General features: G+C 43.2%; 1 protein-coding gene across 2 annotated transcripts in view; it reads left to right on the top strand.

Moving 5' to 3' along the window:
* pde3a (phosphodiesterase 3A, cGMP-inhibited) overlaps nucleotides 1-18,078 on the top strand; it is a 457,973-nt gene that overhangs the window by 428,388 nt on the left and 11,507 nt on the right. For both annotated transcript variants that reach the window (XM_072562234.1, XM_072562235.1), the window contains 4 exons: nucleotides 3,562-3,761; nucleotides 7,201-7,404; nucleotides 11,641-11,802; nucleotides 14,982-15,228. In XM_072562234.1, the coding sequence (XP_072418335.1) occupies nucleotides 3,562-3,761; nucleotides 7,201-7,404; nucleotides 11,641-11,802; nucleotides 14,982-15,228 (813 nt within the window). The remainder of the gene's footprint in view (nucleotides 1-3,561; nucleotides 3,762-7,200; nucleotides 7,405-11,640; nucleotides 11,803-14,981; nucleotides 15,229-18,078) is intronic.

The raw sequence follows: 18,078 nt of genomic DNA on the forward strand, positions 1-18,078 counted from the left end.
CTTCAGTGATTGACAGTCCTTCTGATCTTTGGCCAAAGCTTTTCTAGATAAATTGTAACTTTTACCCATCTGTTATCCTCATCATACTGCAAAGGGAGCTGAAATTCTTGGCTCAACATTGCTTTTTCAGTTCAAGAATTGAATTGCCAGTAAAGATTTTGTTTCCTTCCGTGTCTCCACTTTATTTAAATATTATAAACCAAAGCAAACCTTATCTCCACCAGAAACAAAAACAGAAATTGCCGGAGAAACTCAGCAGGTCTGGGAGCATCTGAAGAGAGAAAGCAGCTTCATGTTTCGAGTCCAGTTCTGCTGAGTTCTGTTTTTGTTTCTGATTTTAAGCATCCACAGTTCTTTGATTTTTTTTCTTATCTCTGCCAGGTCTGAACATCAATCGATTTTTGGTTCTGTTAGTAGCCCTCTTGAGTCCAAATGCTTTATTTCTCATCCATGATGAATTTTTAACCTTTCTAGCTCTATCCACTTTTCTGTTTCCGTGGGTTTTTTCTCGAGTTTACTTCATTCAGACAAATCATCACTGCTGGTAGCTAGGTACGTTCTAAGGATTCTGCAGCTCTTAATTTATGTATTGTTTTGAAATGTCTGGTCTTACCTATGATTGTTAGTGTTAGTGTTAAAATTATTGCCCTACTTCGATCTTAGTTCAAACCATTATAATTCTGCTCTCGAATGCAAAAATGACTTATATTATTGCCTTGGCCATATGCAAAAATCATTGACATTTTCTGAGAGGGTAACACTGTAATCTTTGTCACTGGTTTCTTACATTTTCTTGAATATTTCAGACTGTGTTTTAATTCCTGAAGATTCCTGAAGAAGGGCTTATGCCCGAAACGTCGACTAACATTTGGATATTGCTTTTCCATTTGGGAAAACTCCTTTGACACTGTGATCACACTTTTGGATGGGATTTGGGATATATAAGCACCTTCTTTTTCCCCTCCAGCTTTAATTTCTGATTTACTTCCTATACTTCTGCTATTCTAGCAAAGCCATTTTGACTACTAGTCCATTACAATATCTTCCCTTAGAGTTTCCTACTTGCAATGCTTCTTTCTGACTTGCTCTGCTCTCCCCTTACATTCCCCTTCAAATCAAGGTTCACCATCCAAGCAAACTCCTCCTTTGTCCCCAGAACAATGAGACACTTAAATTCCTCCTTCCCAACCATTTTCACCCTCACCCACCCAGTTCCTGCTTGTTGAACTTCCTCATTTCTTTTATCGTAATCAAAATTGATCACTTGCCTTATCTTCCTTTCCTAAACAAAGGAAAATACGCTTTAGTCAATCAGCAGAAGAGGTTTAGATTTTCTTCAAGCCTTCTGGGATTGGATTCAAGGCAATGTCCAGCGAATAAGGGGTTATTTTGGGTTGTCCTCACTTTGAACAACTTCTCCTTTAACTCCTCTCACTTGTTTCAGCTCAGAGGGATGTCCATGGGTACACACATAGGCCCCAGTTATGCCTGTCTCTTTTTGGGGTATGTGGGGCATTCCTTGTTCCAGTCTTATTCCAGCCCCACCCACAAGTCTTTCAACTGGACATTGATGACATCATCCATGCTGCTTTCCTCTCTTGTCTGGAATTGGAAAGGTTAATCGATTTCACTTCCAACTTCCACCCTGTTCTCACCTTCACCTGGTCCATATCTGACTCCTTACCTTCCCTTCCTCGACATCTCTGTTTCCATTTCTGGGAATAGGCTGGTCACCAATATCCATTGCGAACTCACTGAAACCCACAGTTGCCGTGACACCCTGCTTCCTGTAAAGACTCCATTTCATTCTCCTAATTCCTCCATTTCCTTCGCATCTGTTCTGATGAGGCCAACTTCGACAAGGGGGTCTCCCAAATGTCCATCTTCTTCCTTAACTAAGGATTCCCCACCACCATGGTTGCTAGGACCCTCAGCTCTGTCCAACCCATTTCCTCACCCCCTGTTTTCCCTCACACATTAGCCATAGGGTCTCCCTTGTCGTCACCTACCACAAGCATCCTCACCCAGGGGATCATTATCCACCATTTCCATCAGCTCCAGTGGGTGGTCATCACCAGACACATCGCCGACCCTTTCTATTCAGCCAGAGAGACTGTTCCCTCTGGGGCACTTTGGGAGTGGAGAAGAAGTGAAGCGATATGTCCCACAGACCAAGGGCACCTTCCCTCACGACTGCAGAAGTTGTAACACCTGCCTGTTTACTTCCTGCTCACTACCCAAGGTCCCAGACACACCTTCCAGGTGAAGCTGCAATTTACCTGCACTTCACCCAATCTAATCTGCTGCACTCGCTGCTCACAGACTGGGGGGACAACTTTGCGAAACACGTACATTCCATCTGCAAAAAGACCCTGTGCTTCTGTGTGCCTGCCACTTCAACACCCCACCCTGTTCACTGGACACATTGCTGCCTCAGGCAGTGTTCCAGAGAAGCTCAGCACAAGCTGAAAGAACAGCACATCATTTTCCACTTAGGAACTGTATGTCCTTCTGGACTCAACATCAAGTTTAACAATTTTGGGGCCTGAGACACCTTCTCCCATGTTCTTATCCCAACCCCCACAGACCAGGCCTTGTTTTCATTTGGGCTGCTACCACATATAACCCATTGTCAGCTACTAACCGTCTCTATTTGCTGACCTATTCATTCTCCCAGGCTGACCTTTACCATTCCTTTGTCCAACTGTTGGGCTCTTTTTTTGGACTCCATCTCCACCTATCATTTACTCCTTGCCATCCCCTTCCCCATCTCCAACATATACATACCAGCCTTTTCCTAGCAACAATCAGTTCCGAAGAAGGGTCACTGGACCCGAAACATTAACTCTGCTTTCTGTACACCAACACTGCCAGATCTGCTGAGTTTTTCCACCAATTTCTAATTTTGTTTTTGATTTCCAGCATCTGCAATTCTTTGGCTTTTCTGAAGAAACTACATTATTTTTCCTCTTGGTCTTCCAATGGGAAATCTGATCTTTGTTGATGCTTTCCTGAGTTGTACAGCTTAATAAGGAGTAGAGGGAAGTACTTTTTGAAAGGTGGAGAGAAATTTCCTTCAACATCACCACAGCCTAACCCCCCTGATGTTGAGTCTGTGTAGAGAGCCGTTTGCATTCATGTTTAGCTGCTTTGGTTCACAGAGCCTTATTGTGCCAGACACTGGCTGCATTAGGTTTCGAAATCCTTCAAAATGTTTGCTGGGATGAGTAACTGTTCACAAACTGCTGCCATCTGAAAACTGCAGCGGGTGTGGGACGTGTTTAAGCTGGTGTGGGGAGGAAGAGGCAACAACAAGAAGTTGCAATTGTGTGGCTATCCTTCATACAGTTTAAAAAAAAACCCAAAGCACTTCACCGGAAGTTGATCAAGATTTGGCATCGAGTCAGTAAAAGAGAGACCATAAAACACAACGAAAAGCTGGGTGAGAGAGGGTGGCTTTAAGACGGAGAGAGAAGTTTAAAGACTGAATTTCAGAGCTTAGATACATTTTGTAAATCGCTCTACTTCTGCAATCTAATTCTCTGCCAAATGTTTGTTTAGATTCAGACAGCGGGTTCACACATGGACACATGGGATATGCCATATCAAAAACGTACAGTGTGACAGAGAACAGATATGGCTGCGTTATTGCCAATGTTCCTGCCTTGGAGTTAATGGCCCTCTATGTTGCCGCGGCCATGCATGATTATGACCACCCAGGAAGAACCAATGCCTTTCTGGTGACAACCAGTGCACCACAGGTATGGCAAGATGCAAGAGATGTTTCCATTGTGCTCTGACAGTTCCACGTTTTAAAACTCTACCGTTGATGTTTTGATTTTTTGAAATAAATACTTCCATTGAAAAGCTTTTTAAAATCTTTTACAAAGCATTTATATGCGGAGGAAAAAAAACACCATCAAAACAGAAAAGAAAACAGTACAAAGAACAAGGCCATAACATAGTACCATTGTTAGAAACAACCCACTATTCTACCAAAACAAACCTATCTACTTAACTGAAACTTGCCAAACAAAGACTGTTCGAATTTGGAGATAAGCCTGGTAATTATCTGGCTTATTTAGCTAGGAGGAAAAAAGCTTCCCAATCTATTACTTCTGTTAGGGAGAAGGCTGGTACCATTACCTGTGATTCGAAAAAGATCAATGCTAGGTTTAGGGAATATTTTGAGGAGCTTTATCGGTCGGAGGGAAGCGAACACCATACAATGGGAATGCAGTCCTTCTTTGAAAGTCTGGACCTCCCCAATGTGAGTAAGGAGCAGGCTTCTGTTTTGAATGTGCCTCTAACAGTACAGGAAGTGCAGGAAGCAATAAGATATCTCCAAGGTGGCAAAGCACCGGGGCCAGATGGACTCCCAACTAAATTTTGTAAGGAATTCATAAACATATTAGTGGAACCACTTTTGGGGATGTACAAATATTCTTATACACAGGATTGTCTGCCATCTACTCTTAGGAAAGTTATGTCTCCCTTATTTTAAAGAAAGGGAAGGACTCTGATGTTTTGATTTATTGTTTGACGTCAGATGTGCCACAGGATTCCTAGTGACGCAGTAGGTAAAAGCTGCAAATACAGCTGCAAAAGGCAGAGTGGTCATTATCACAACTATACAAAGCACACAGTTATTCCATAGAACACAATTGAACACACTCCACAAAGGCTGGTTTCCTGTCACCAAGTCACTCTTTACTTACAAGTGCACTGTACGTGATGCTGACCCAGCTAGCTCAGAGCTGGCTCCCAAGGTGAACAGAGCTTCCTGACACTCCTGTTTATATCTGTCAGCCAGGGCTCCCTGATTGGACCAGGTTAACAGCCCCAGTCAGGGAACTCATATTCTATGAGCTCCTCCCCTCCCCTCGGCTGACCTCATTACAATCACTACAACAAAGACAAATTTTCATTTCACATTATAGACGTGGATGGTCCACTGGATTAGAAACTGGCTTTTTCCCTTTGGATCTTGGCTTCAATTTGAGTCCAAATTCACCGGACAAAGTCTTCTTGGTGTATTTACTGGTAGGAATTCACTTTCAGTCTAATCCTGTCCCTAATTTAATAGCTAGGAGAAAGTGGGGACTATTGATGCTGGAGAATCAGTGATGAAGGGTGTACACCGGGAATATCGATTGTCCTGCTCCTCGGATGCTGCCTGACCTGCTGTGCTTCTTCTGGTGCCGCACTTTTCAGCCCTAATTTAGTATTAATTAGATTAGATTAGATTAGATTACTTAGAGTGTGGAAACAGGCCCTTCAGCCCAACAAGTCCACACCGCCCCGCCGAAGTGCAACCCACCCATACCCCTACATTTACCCCTTACCTAACACTAGGGGCAATTTAGCATGGCCAATTCACCTGACCTGCACATCTTTGGACTGTCACTCTGACAGGATTTTCATTTGCAATTATTAACGCAGTGCAATTACACTACATTTTATTTTAAAATAGATTTGTTTCATTGTTTTTATCCATTGTTTCCTCATTCAGAGGCAACAGGCTTGACATTTCCAGCCTTGACCATGTCCCATGCGGTGATCAGATTAACTCCCTCCCCATTAACGCACACTTGTCTTGTCATTCTTTGTGCAAAGTGCCAGCTGTGGATCACTGTTGACTTTCTAGTCTCTGAGTCTGAGGCCTGTGGGGTAAGGCCTCACTCCAGAGATTGAGGATGATTCAGGTTGGCTCCCATGCCGTACGAAGGAAGTGCTAACCTGTCAGAGGTGCTGTCTTTTGGGTGAGATGCTGAATAAAGGGTCTGCCCACACTCTCAGTTGGCCATAAATGATTTAATGGTATCATTTTGAAAAGTATCTCCAGACCAAGAGCACTGGAATAAGTTAGTTGGCCATTTTATTGTTTTCAGGGTGTTCATAGATTCCCTACAGTGTGGAAACAGACCATTCGGCCCAACAAGTCCAAACTGACCCTCTGAAGAGTAACCAACACAGACCCATTCCCCTAGCCTATTACTCTATATTTACCCCTGACTAATTCACCTAACCTACGCATCACTGAATGCTATGGCAATTTAGCATGGCCAATCCACCTGACCTGCACATCTTTGGACTGTGGGAGGAAACTGAAGCACCTGCAGGGAACCCACGCAGACACAGGGAAAATGTGCAAACTCCACACAGACAGTCGCCCGAGGCTGGAATCAAACCTGAGTCCCTGGCGCTGCAAGGCAGCAGTGCTAACCACTGAGCCACTGAGCCAATGGACCTGCATAAGTTGAAGCTGTTTTTCTAGTGACTCGAGTTCAACTCCCACCACGGCATCAGGAGTCTAAATTTAGTCAAGGAAAGTACAGCCAGGAGTAGTGAGGTGGTGTAGACTCATTCCTGTTTATATCACTACATTCTTAACTCAACTGAGACCTAAGACTAAACTTCTTAAGTTTCTGAAATATTTTAAATGTTGTAAAAAAATTCTGAGGCAAGGATCTTTCAAAGATCGATACTTCCAAGCTGGTGACCGAGAAGAACAATCTCCCCCCTACCCTACCCCACCAAGCCACAACCCATCCTGACTTGGAAATATAGCACAGCCACATCCTGAACTCCCTCCCTAAAACACTGTGGGTGACCCTCCACTCAACGATTGCAACAGTTCAAGCCTGCAGCCCACCAAAGGTAATTGAAGATGGGCAATAAATGCTGGCCCAACCAACGATGCCTACAGCTGACATTTTTTATAGATCAGATTCCCTACAGTGTGGAAACAGGCCCAATATTTCCACACTGACCCCTCCAAAGAGTAACCCATCCCCCTACCCTACCCCTGACTAATGAACCTAACATTGTGGGCAATTTAGCATGGCCAATTCACTTGACCTGCACATCTTTGGATTGTGGAAGGAAACCGAAACGCCCAGAGGAAACCCACACAGACACAAGGAGAATGTGCAAACTCCACACTGACAGTCACCCGAGGCTGGAATCGAATCCAGGTCCCTGGTGTTGTGAGGCAGCAGTGCTAACCACTGAGCTACCATGCTGCCCATCTCAAGAATTAATTTTTAAAAACACGTTGCTGGTAGTGCTTAGTTTGTTGATTCCATTCCTGTGTAATATGAAGTGCCAGCCTTGATGATCAACATGTCCCAGCATTTAACTTTTACCTGTAATTTACACACCTACTGAGTAGCTAACTCCAGTTGTGTTTCATTGCAGGCTGTTCTATATAATGACCGCTCAGTATTGGAGAACCATCACGCTGCTTCAGCATGGAACCTTTTCATGTCACAACAGGATTACAACTTCTTGGTCAACTTGGACCACGTTGAATTCAAGAGATTCCGATTTCTTGTGATTGAAGCCATACTAGCCACAGATCTTAAGAAACATTTCGACTTCCTCGCTGAGTTCAATGCCAAGGTAATCTGGTTAATCTGAATTCATTGGTCATGGATTTTGCTTGAATGATATTAGCAACTTCAAATAAGGATCACATTCATTGAAAGTTTGATCAGTGACAAATTAATGATCACAACAGAGTCATACGTTCATACAGCACAGAAACAGACCCTTTGGTCCAACTTGTCCATGCCGACCAAGTCTGCCAAACTAAACCAGTCCACTTGCCTGCATTTGGCTCTTATCCCCCTAAACCTTTCCTATTCACTTACCTATCCAAATGGCTTTTAAATGTTGTAACTGTACCTGCACCTATCACTTCCTCGGGCAGTTAATTCCGCATATGAGCCACCTTCTGTGTGAAAGTGTTACCCTGCAGGCCCCTTTTAAATCTTTCTCCTCTCACTGAAATATATGCCCCCTTGTTTTGAACTCTCACAGGGGTAATTACAGGCAAAACAAGCCACTCTTAGCTCTTCAAAAAATAGAGTCCCCGGTTTCAACTGTGTCCATATGGTTTGATTGCATTTGTCTCTAGTCCTTCATTTCAAGGGAAGATCTAGTGTGTTTGGAACAGTTTGTGTGAGGATGAATTTTCTGGTACTATTTTCAGTTTTTTCTCTTACCACTTTGAAGCCATTGTTCTATATTCACAACTTGATTCATCATTATGTGCACCTCGGCAGTCTCCCCTGACCTTACAGTGCTGTAACAATGTCATATGTAGTAAATGGCCCGGACAAATGCTGTGCAACATGGGTTCAGATCTCATTTGTGGAATCTCAATTAAAATAATAAATCAAAACAATGAATATATACTACATCTCTGTAATGGTGGGTATGTTAATTATCATCGATTGCTATGCAAAACCATCAAGTTGATTAATATCCTCTAAGTAGCCAAGTCAGCAATTCAGTTCGAGGGCAATTTAAGATGGATTTGGCCAGCAGTGCCAAATTCCTATGGAAGAATATCTTATTTGTTCTTCTTCTGATGCTACTCTCCAAAATTGAGATGTTTAGTCTCTGTTACTCGAATCTTTGATGCTCTGTATTGCACCCACCACTTAAATTTTACCCTTATCTATAAAGTGACCAGAACTGAAAATAGAACTCAAAATTGAAAATAGTACCGGAAAATTCATCCTCACACAAACTGTTCCGAACACACTAGATCTTCCCTTGAAATGAAGGACTAGAGACAAATGCAATCAAACCATATGGATACAGTTGAAACCGGGGACTCTATTTTTGGAAGAGCTTGTTTTGCCTGTAATTACACCTGTGAGAGTTCAAAACAAGAGGGCATATATTCAAGGCGAATTCTAATTACACCATTGTATCTTTTGAATCATGATCTCCTTTAGCTTATCTTGTTTTTGTGGTTTCTTAATTCAAAGCTTTCTTGAATTTATTGATCACTACACTGTAATGATGGGACACTTTGTTCTTATACATTTAAGGTCTCTCTTAGGTCTCTTTCAGCATCATTATATTTGAAAGCACAATTCATTCAGTACATATGTCAAATATCCTTCCCACATTTTGTCCTCCACAATTGTTCATGCTTTAATTACTGCTCCATTTCTTCTGACCACTCAAATATTTTATCCAATATCTTCTGTACTTTTACATTACCATCTCTAATTCCTGTTCTTTTCCTCATTTGGTCTCATCTCCAAACTTGACTAACTTTGAATCCAGGTGAGTATATGAATTGCAAATAGTATTTATGTCCCAACAGTGAACCCTGAGCTACTGCATCTAGTATTTCTCTCCAATATGTCTCCTCTAACCACCTCTGGGCTATTTGTTGCTCTTTAACAAGATTTACTCTGAATCCCAGCAGCTTTAAGTTAGGTCAACTGCAATTCACATCAAAAAGCCATCAGAAATCTGGTTAGAATGGGCTACTGATAAGTCACTGAAATTGGTACTTCCTCAAGGAAGTTAATTATTTGGCGAGGCAAGATGTGGTTCTACTGTTGGCTGTTGGTTACTGACTTTCTGATGGAAAGATAGTCCATTGAGTTAAATGCTAGTGATTCTTCGCATTATCTAAATCTAAATTGTCAGGTTCTGGAATAAGACTAATAGGTCTGTGGTTCCCTAAATCTAGGTGAAAGTGAGTACTGCAGAAGCTGGAGATTAGATTGGTGTTGGAAAAGCACAGCAAGTCAGGCAGCATCCGAGGAGCAGGAAAACTGACGTTTCAGGCAGGAGCCCTTCATCAGGTTCCTTAAATCTGCTTTGTCATTCTTTTCTGAATGCAGATCTCACATTAACCCATTCCAATCTAATGATATGGATTCAGTCACCTTTGAGTGTCTTTCAGCTTGTTTGACTTACACACCCATTGTTCTTGGAAATGTGTTTCCTGTTTTGGAACAGCCATGTGCATTTTGGACCAATGTCTTTAAAATGTGTCTCCCCCTCCCCAAGCCACTCTCCTCCCCAGAGAGCTGTGGAAGCTGGATCATTAATTTTGCGTAAGGCTATGTCGGAGAGATTTTTTTGTCAAGGAGGGGCTGAGGTTATGTGGGGCTGGCAAGAAAGTGCAATTTAGGCCACAGTCAAATCATTTTATTGAATTGTGGAGCACACTGGAGGAGCTGAGTGGCCTTCTGTTCTTATTTCTCATGATCTGCTTCACTGTCATTGAATAGTCTCAGTCCAGTTAACTTGCTGAAATTTACCCTGATTTCTTTCAGTATTGACCTTGTCAAAGTTATGTACCTGTTTGGTGGTTTTGGTCGTTGCTGAATCCCACATCATGTGAAACTTTCTGATTCTGCATCAATTCAAAGACACACTGGTTTCTGTGTTTGGATGATTCACAATTACTCAGTCAAAATGAATAATGCTCCTTGTAGGTTCCCAATATAAAGCCATGCATGATGTTCATCAGTCTGGTTTCCAAACAACCTGGGATTTCCTCCATTTACACATGATTGATTCAAGTTACTAATGAAAGTAACTTGCCTCTTCTCACCTCCCCTTTCCAGTCTGTTCAAAGGTCAGCCTGCCCACTTTTCTGGTGATCTGTAATTTAACTCAAGTATGAGATATACGTAGGGCAGTTACCTCAAGAGTTCGATTGGATTTAAGTTTACTAAACTTCTAGTCAAGAAATAGAATCATAAATTCAAATAGTACAGAAGGAGGCTATGGATCCCACTGAGTCTCAAAAAAAGCAAAGATGCTTCCCCATCTTTACCTCACAGCCTGGAGAATTATTCCACCTCACTTTGTTTGACTATCAGTGTATGAATAATATAAACATTTGTTCACACTTTACTGGGGATTCTGTTCATATGTAGCTGGTCAGGTTTTTCATTTCAGTATAAATGACCTGGGAAATACATTTAGATTGAATTATGTGCTAGCTTTATATTAAAATCAATTTCAATCTGAATTTACATGCATTCAGTTTAAATTAATATTGATCCAAGTGACCAGTAAACTTAATAACATCTTAACTCATTCAAAATCATTCTGTTGCATGGTGGCTTGATGGTTAGCACTGCTGCCTCACAGCGCCAGGGACCAGAGTTCAATTCCCACCTCGGGCGACTGACTGTGTGGAGTTTGTACATTCTCCCCGTGTCTGCGTGGGTTACCTCCGGGTGCTCCGGTTTCCTCCCACAGTCCAAAGATATGCAGATCAGGTGAATTGGCCATGCTAAATTGCCCACAGTGTTAGGTGCATTGGTCAGAGGTAAATGCAGGGTAGAGGATTGGGTTTGGGTGGGTCACTCTTCAGAGGGTCGATATGGTCTTGCTGGGCCAAATGGCCTGTTTCCACGTGTAAGGATTCTACTCTAAACAGCAGTTACAGTCAGGTCCAATAGACAGTGACATTGAACGAGAAATAGCAATCTTAGCTCTGTGTGCATAAAGCACAATCTTGATGTGTGGTACAAGGTGTTAATGTGCAATACACACTGTTAATAAGCAGCAATGTGAATTTACACTAAACAGTCATGCAATACTTAGTAAATGTTGCTGGACGATATATGTTGTAAATGTACAGACATGGCATGTCAAAGCTCCAATCTACAGTCACTCACACTGACAGAATGCAATGCTTTGCCCTTCATTCTAAGCGAACTTGATAACAGTGGTCTGTTCTTAGAAAACTCTTATCTACTCCAGTAATTTCCTGTCTATTTGGTAAGGCACAGCCTTATGACTCATTTCCAAATACTGCTGAACCAATTTGTAATTGTTTGCCCTCATTACCATAAACCATTGTAGGTGAATGAAGAGGTCGGACCGGGTATTGACTGGGCAAATGAAAACGATCGCTTGCTGGTTTGTCAAATGTGCATTAAGCTCGCTGACATCAATGGGCCGGCCAAATGTAAGGAGCTACATTTAAAATGGACTGAAGGCATCGTTAATGAGTTCTACGAGCAGGTTAGTCATGAATGAATGAATCGCTCATGCTTTGTTTCACCTATTTTTGTGCCATTGTTGCATCAAAAAGAAAACTTAGCGTCGGAAATCAGTTGAGTCCAGACACATTGTAGGCCAGGTGCCCATGGGCAGCCTTGCTCAGGAATGATGGTTACTGCACTAGATGTCACAAACATAGAAATTCTGATTTGCTGCACGTTAATGTAAGTGATTGGTCAAGCATGCCCTCATGGTTCCCAGTCAAGTTACCTCACCAGTGCCTCTAGTGAGTCATTCGTGACTTATGCCATTTGATCAGGAAATCAGACCTTAAAAATAATGCTAGATATTGATGAGCCTGTGTAAGAATTCTGAAGTTGGCCCAATTTTGGACAAAGTGTACTGGTCAGTCTGATGATAGAAAATGTAACAAAACAAATCTCCATTCTATTACATTGTCCAGCAGTTTCCACTGTGAATAGTACTGGCTGTGTGAGAACAAGCACAGCATTGAAATACACATGAAGTGGAAAGGAGGTTCAACCAAATCTTTAATTCATTAACTCCACAAATTCACTTGCAGGGTACTGATATGGAGGTCTCTCCAGTGATGGGACTTGCCCGAGATCACAAAAGGACCTCAGGTTATAGATTTTTGCAAGTTCACTCATAGCATCCCTATAGTGTGGAAGCAGGCCAATCAGCCCATTAAGTCCACGCCAACTATCCGAAGAGCATATCACTCAGACACGCCCCCTCCCCTGTATCTGTAACCTTGCATTTCCCATGGCTAATCCACCTCGCCTGCACATGCCTTGAGAATATGGGTAATTTAGCATGGCCAATCCATCTAACCTGCACATCTTTGGACAATGGGAGGAAACTAGAGCACCCAGAGGAAACCCACACAGTCTTGGGGAGAATGTGCAAGCTCCACACAGTCACCTGAGGGTGGAATCAAACACAGGTCCCTGGTGCTTTGAGGCAGCAATGCTAACCACAGTCACCATGCTGGGTTTTAGGCTGGTGTACTCTAGTAACAACCCTAATGCACAGCTCTTTCACAATTGTAGATTCTGCCAGAAACTGAGAAGAGCTAAGACCACATGCATGACCCTGACAGGAACCTATGCTATGTGAATCACTCCTTATTCACAGGAGTGAATATGGCCCAGTATGCCCAATACTAGCTACAGTTGCAAGGAAAGCCAAATCTCTATTGTTTGACACAAAATTTGCTGCCTGTTTCATAGTTAGCTGAGAGAAGCTAGTGGGTGAGCTGCCTTCTTAAATCACTGGAGTCCATGTGGTGAAGGTGCTGAAATAATACTGTTAAAATAATTGAGTACTAGGATTTTGCCTGAGTGATCACAAACTAATGGTAATATCAGAAGCCACGCAACACCAGGTTATAGTTCAACAGGTTCATTTGAAATCATAAGATTTTGGAGCGCTGCTCCTCTGTCTGGTGAAGGGGAAGAAAGTGTATAGGCACAGAATTTATAGGCCGAGAGATAATGGCAAAGTAATTCCAGGTAATTGGGAGTGTCAAAAGTTAGTACAAATGGTGTGAGTGGAGAGTCAACAAGCTGAATAACAAATCTTTACAGGTGATCAAAAGTGTCAGATGGTGTGAGTGAAGTTTTAATAGCTGAATAGCAAATGAAGGGATGATCAATGATCCGATTAATTGAGACAGAGAGATAATTATAAAAAAACAAAAATAAGATGGGGCTAGAGACAAACCAAGTGGCTGGAATGACATGATAGGTGTAAGAGGCACACAATGAGGTTCTTCATGGGTATGAAACCTAGCCTCAACCATGATCTTGGAATCATGTCGTGCTTACATGTAACCCCAACACACATCTATGTTTGTAAAATCTTCCTTGCTGTCCTGTTTCGATGCCATCACCTCTATAATGTGTTAGGATCTCTCTACCTGTATTAGTTTGTACAGTTTTGGATTACTTGCTACTTTGGTTAGACTTTCATCATACAACTCTTGAAACTATCATGTTGTTCCAGCCATTTGGTTTGTCTCTCACAATATCTAATTTTTAATTTTTTGTAATTATCTCTCTGCTTCAATTAATTGGATCATAGGTCATCCCTTCACTGTTGATACTTCACTCACGTCATTTGTACTATCTTTTGATAATCAAAGTTTGTGAGAAGATTTGTAGCTCGGGTGCTCGTTGTTGTGGTTCTGTTCGCTGAGCTGGGAATTTGTGTTTCGTCCCCTGTCCCCTGTCTGACATCCTCAGTGCTTGGGAGCCTCCTGTGAAGCACTTCTGTGATCTTTCCTTCGGCACTTGTAGTGGTTTGAATCTGCCGCTTCCGGTTGTCAGTTCCAGCTGTCTGCTGCAGTGGCCAGTATATTGGGTCCAGGTCGATGTGCTTATTGATTGAATCTGTGGATGAGTGCCATGCCTCTAGGAATTCCTAGAGGCATGGCACTCATCCACAGATTCAATCAATAAGCACATCGACCTGGACCCAATATATCGACCACTGCAGCGGACAGCTGGAACTGACAACCGGAAGCGGCAGAGACAAACCACTACAAGTGCCGAAGGAAAGATCACAGAAGTGCTTCACAGGAGGCTCCCAAGCACTGAGGATCTCACCTAGACAGGGGATGAAATGTCTGCAACACAAATTGCCAGCGCGGCGAACAGAACCACAACATCTTTTGACACTCCTAATTACCTGGAATTAACTTGCAATGCTCTCTCCTGCTGTAAGTTCTGTGCCTGTGTGCTTTCCTTCACTTCACCAGTGCAGCAGTGCTCCGAAACCTTGTGATTTTAAGTGAATCTGTTGGACTATAACCTAATATTGTGTGACTTCTAACTTTGTCACCATCCCAGTCCAACACTGGCATCTCCACATCATAGTAATATATGTGTAAGTCAGTGGCCACATGCAGGGGAACTTGCAACTGACATTTTTTTCCACAAATGTGCTGCCTTTATCCTTCTTGATGGTGGAGGTCATGGGGCTTAGGATTGGTCTCTGGTCTAAATGTTGGGGAATTGCCATCCTGTATCCTGTGAATGGTGCACACTGAAGTGCTATCAAAACATTGTACTGACAAGATTTCTCCAGAGTTGGAGAGAGAGAGAGAGAGAGAGAGGGAAGATGCAAAACTGGTAAATCATTTCCATGTTCCTAACTGATTTGACTTTGGTGTGCAGGGTGATGAGGAGTCAAGCCTGGGGCTTCCTATCAGCCCATATATGGACCGTTCAGCTCCTCAGCTGGCCAAACTTCAGGAATCCTTCATTACACACATTGTGGGGCCATTGTGTAACTCCTATAACTCAGCAGGGCTCATACCAGGGAGATGGGTGGAGGATGATGATGAAGATGAAGAGGAAGAGGACGATGATGATGCTGAAACAACAGAGGAGGAAGGCACAGAAACGTTGGAAACAAGGCGAAGTGAGTATTATTTATTCCCAAAAGAAATGCTATCAAAGATAATCAGTGTGGTACTAGCTGTATCCGAGGCATGGTCTTTTTGATCAAATATTTAAATGGCAAGGGAAATGAGGAATGCTTAATTCATTTCATTTTGAGCTTTGAATGTATTGGATGGTTTGCGCCAGTGTCTGGCGGATCTGCACTTTTGTTGCAGTATTTGTTGACTGATTCCTTTAAGCCTTAATACAGCTTAATGGGTGCCACGTAGCCAGGTGTACAGCTGGTGACAAACTGTGTCAGTGACCCATGAGATTTCGCAGTCATCACACCTTGGCCGAACATTGTCCAGCACAGGTGCAAGCTGTGGATCTGTTGGTGTTGATTCCCTTCCAGAATCAGTGCCATAAAGTCAGCAATTAAAATGTCTGAGAATGAGGTTTGTGATAGAATTAAGGCAGGTCAGAAAATGCGTTATTTCTTGTATGAGTCAGATTTGTCTATTGATGAATACAGAGTTCAAAATAAAAACATTTGAGTGTTGAACAATTTATTATCTGGAAGGAGTTGGTTTACTTATTCAATCACCAGATGAGATTAATCCCAATCCTTTATGTACAAATACACAAAATAATGTGTGACATTTAACATTTGTTTGCAATGCTATAGAAACGCAAGCCTTACATTAGACGTAAAGCTGTTAATAATCTGGAAGGAGTCAGAGCAGGCAGCAATTTCTGACCTAGTGATATTAACTTTGTTTCTCTCTCCATAGCTGCTACCATTTTCTGACTTTTTGTTTTAGTTCTTATTACAGATTTCTAGCATCCAAAGTGTTTTACTACCCTAGAGATTACATTGCATTCAAATTGAATCGGTTGAGGGCTGAAGTAGTTTTCAGTGAACTTTGTCATAAAGCAAATTGTTCTTCTTTTACATGGTGATGTGACATCTTAGTCCATCATTGCCTCCTTTGTTAATCCTGTCACTGATTTGTATACCTTCTTGGATAATTCCTCATGCTACCTGATGACATGCTATCAGAGGGGTGGCATTGTTTGGTGTTGTGCTGCTGGATGCTACGTACTGCAGGCTGAATGTAATTGTACATCTACATTACTTTGTGGCTTTCTATTCCCTCATTATCATGTTAAACATCTCTATTTATGGGTTTTTATTAGATTTTGGTGAAAGTAAACAACTCTACCCAGATGGCTCCAAAATTAGATCAGATTAGTTTTGATTTTAGATTACTTACAGTGTGGAAACAGGCCCTTCGGCCCAACAGATCCACACCGACCCTCCGAAGGCCAACCCACCCAGACCAATTCCCCTACATTTACCCCTACACCTAACACTATGGGCAATTCACCTGACCTGCACATTTTTGGACTGTGGGAGGAAACCAGAGCACCCGGAGGAAACCCACACAGACACGGCGGGAATGTGCAAACTTCACACAGACACTTGCCCGAGGCTGGAATTGAACCTGGGTCGCTGGCGCTGTGAGGCAGCAGTGCTAACCACTGTGCCACCCATTAATGGAGTGGTGAACAGTGAAGAAGCTTATCTAAGATTATAAAGAGATGTTAATCAATTGGGTGAATGGGCTGAGGAGTGACAGATGGAGTTTAATTTGGATAAATGTGAGATATTGCATTTTGGTATAACAAACAAGGACAGGATTTACACAGGTAATGGTAGGGCCCTGGGTAGATTAGATTACTTGCAGTGTGGAAACAGGCCCTTCGGCCCAACAAGTCCACACCGCCCCGCCGAAGCGCAACCCACCCATACCCCTACATTTACCCCTTACCTAACACTACGGGCAATTAAGCATGGCCAATTCACCTGACCTGCACATCTTTGGACTGTGGGAGGAAACCGGAACACCCGGAGGAAACCCACGCAGACACGGGGAGGATGTGCAAACTCCACCCAGTTAGTCGCCTGAAGTGGGAATTGAACGCGGGTCTCTGGCGCTGTGAGGCAGCAGTGCTAACCACTGTGCCACCGTGCCGCCCTTAAATTAGATTAGATTCTGGATTAGAGTGATGCTGGAAAAGCACAGCAGTTCAGGCAGCATCCACGGAGCAGGAAAATCGACATTTCAGGCAAATGCCCTTCTTCAGGAATAGAGGCAGAGAGCCTGCAGGGTGGAGAGATAAATGGGAGGGGGGTGGGGGTGGGGAGAAAGTAGCATAGAGTACAATAGGTAAATGGGGGTGGGGATGAAGGTGATAGGTCAGAGAGGAGGGTGGAGTGGATAGGTGGAAAGGAAGATAGGGAGGTAGGACAGGTGATGGGGACAGTGCTGAGCTGGAAAGTTGGAACTGGGGTGAGGTGGGGGAAGGGGAAATGAGGAAACTGGTGATGCCCTGGGGTTGAAGTGTTCCGAGGTGGAAGATGAGGCGTTCTTCCTCCAGGCGTCTGGTGGTGAGAGAGCGGCAGTGAAGGAGGCCCAGGACCTCCATGTCCTCAGCAGAGTAGGAGGGGGAGTTGAAATGTTGGACCACAGGGCAGTGTGGTTGATTGGTGCGGGTGTCCCGGAGATGTTCCCTAAAGCACTCTGCGAGGAGGTGTCCAGTCTCCCCAATGTAGAGGAGACCATATTGGGAGCAATGGATACAATAAATGACATTGGTGGATGTGCAGGTGAAACTTTGATGGATGTGGAATGCTCATTTGGGGCCTTGGATGGAGGTGAGGGAGGAGGTGTGGGCGCAGGTTTTACAAATCCTGCGATGGCAGGGGAAGGTGCCAGGATGGGAGGGTGGGTTGTTGGGGGGGCGTGGACCTGACCAGGTAGTCACGGAGGGAATGGTCTTTGCGGAAGGCAGAAAGGGGTGGGGAGGGAAATATATCCCTGGT

This window comes from Chiloscyllium punctatum, chromosome 44 (genome assembly GCF_047496795.1).
Source record: "Chiloscyllium punctatum isolate Juve2018m chromosome 44, sChiPun1.3, whole genome shotgun sequence".
NCBI lineage: Eukaryota > Metazoa > Chordata > Chondrichthyes > Orectolobiformes > Hemiscylliidae > Chiloscyllium > Chiloscyllium punctatum.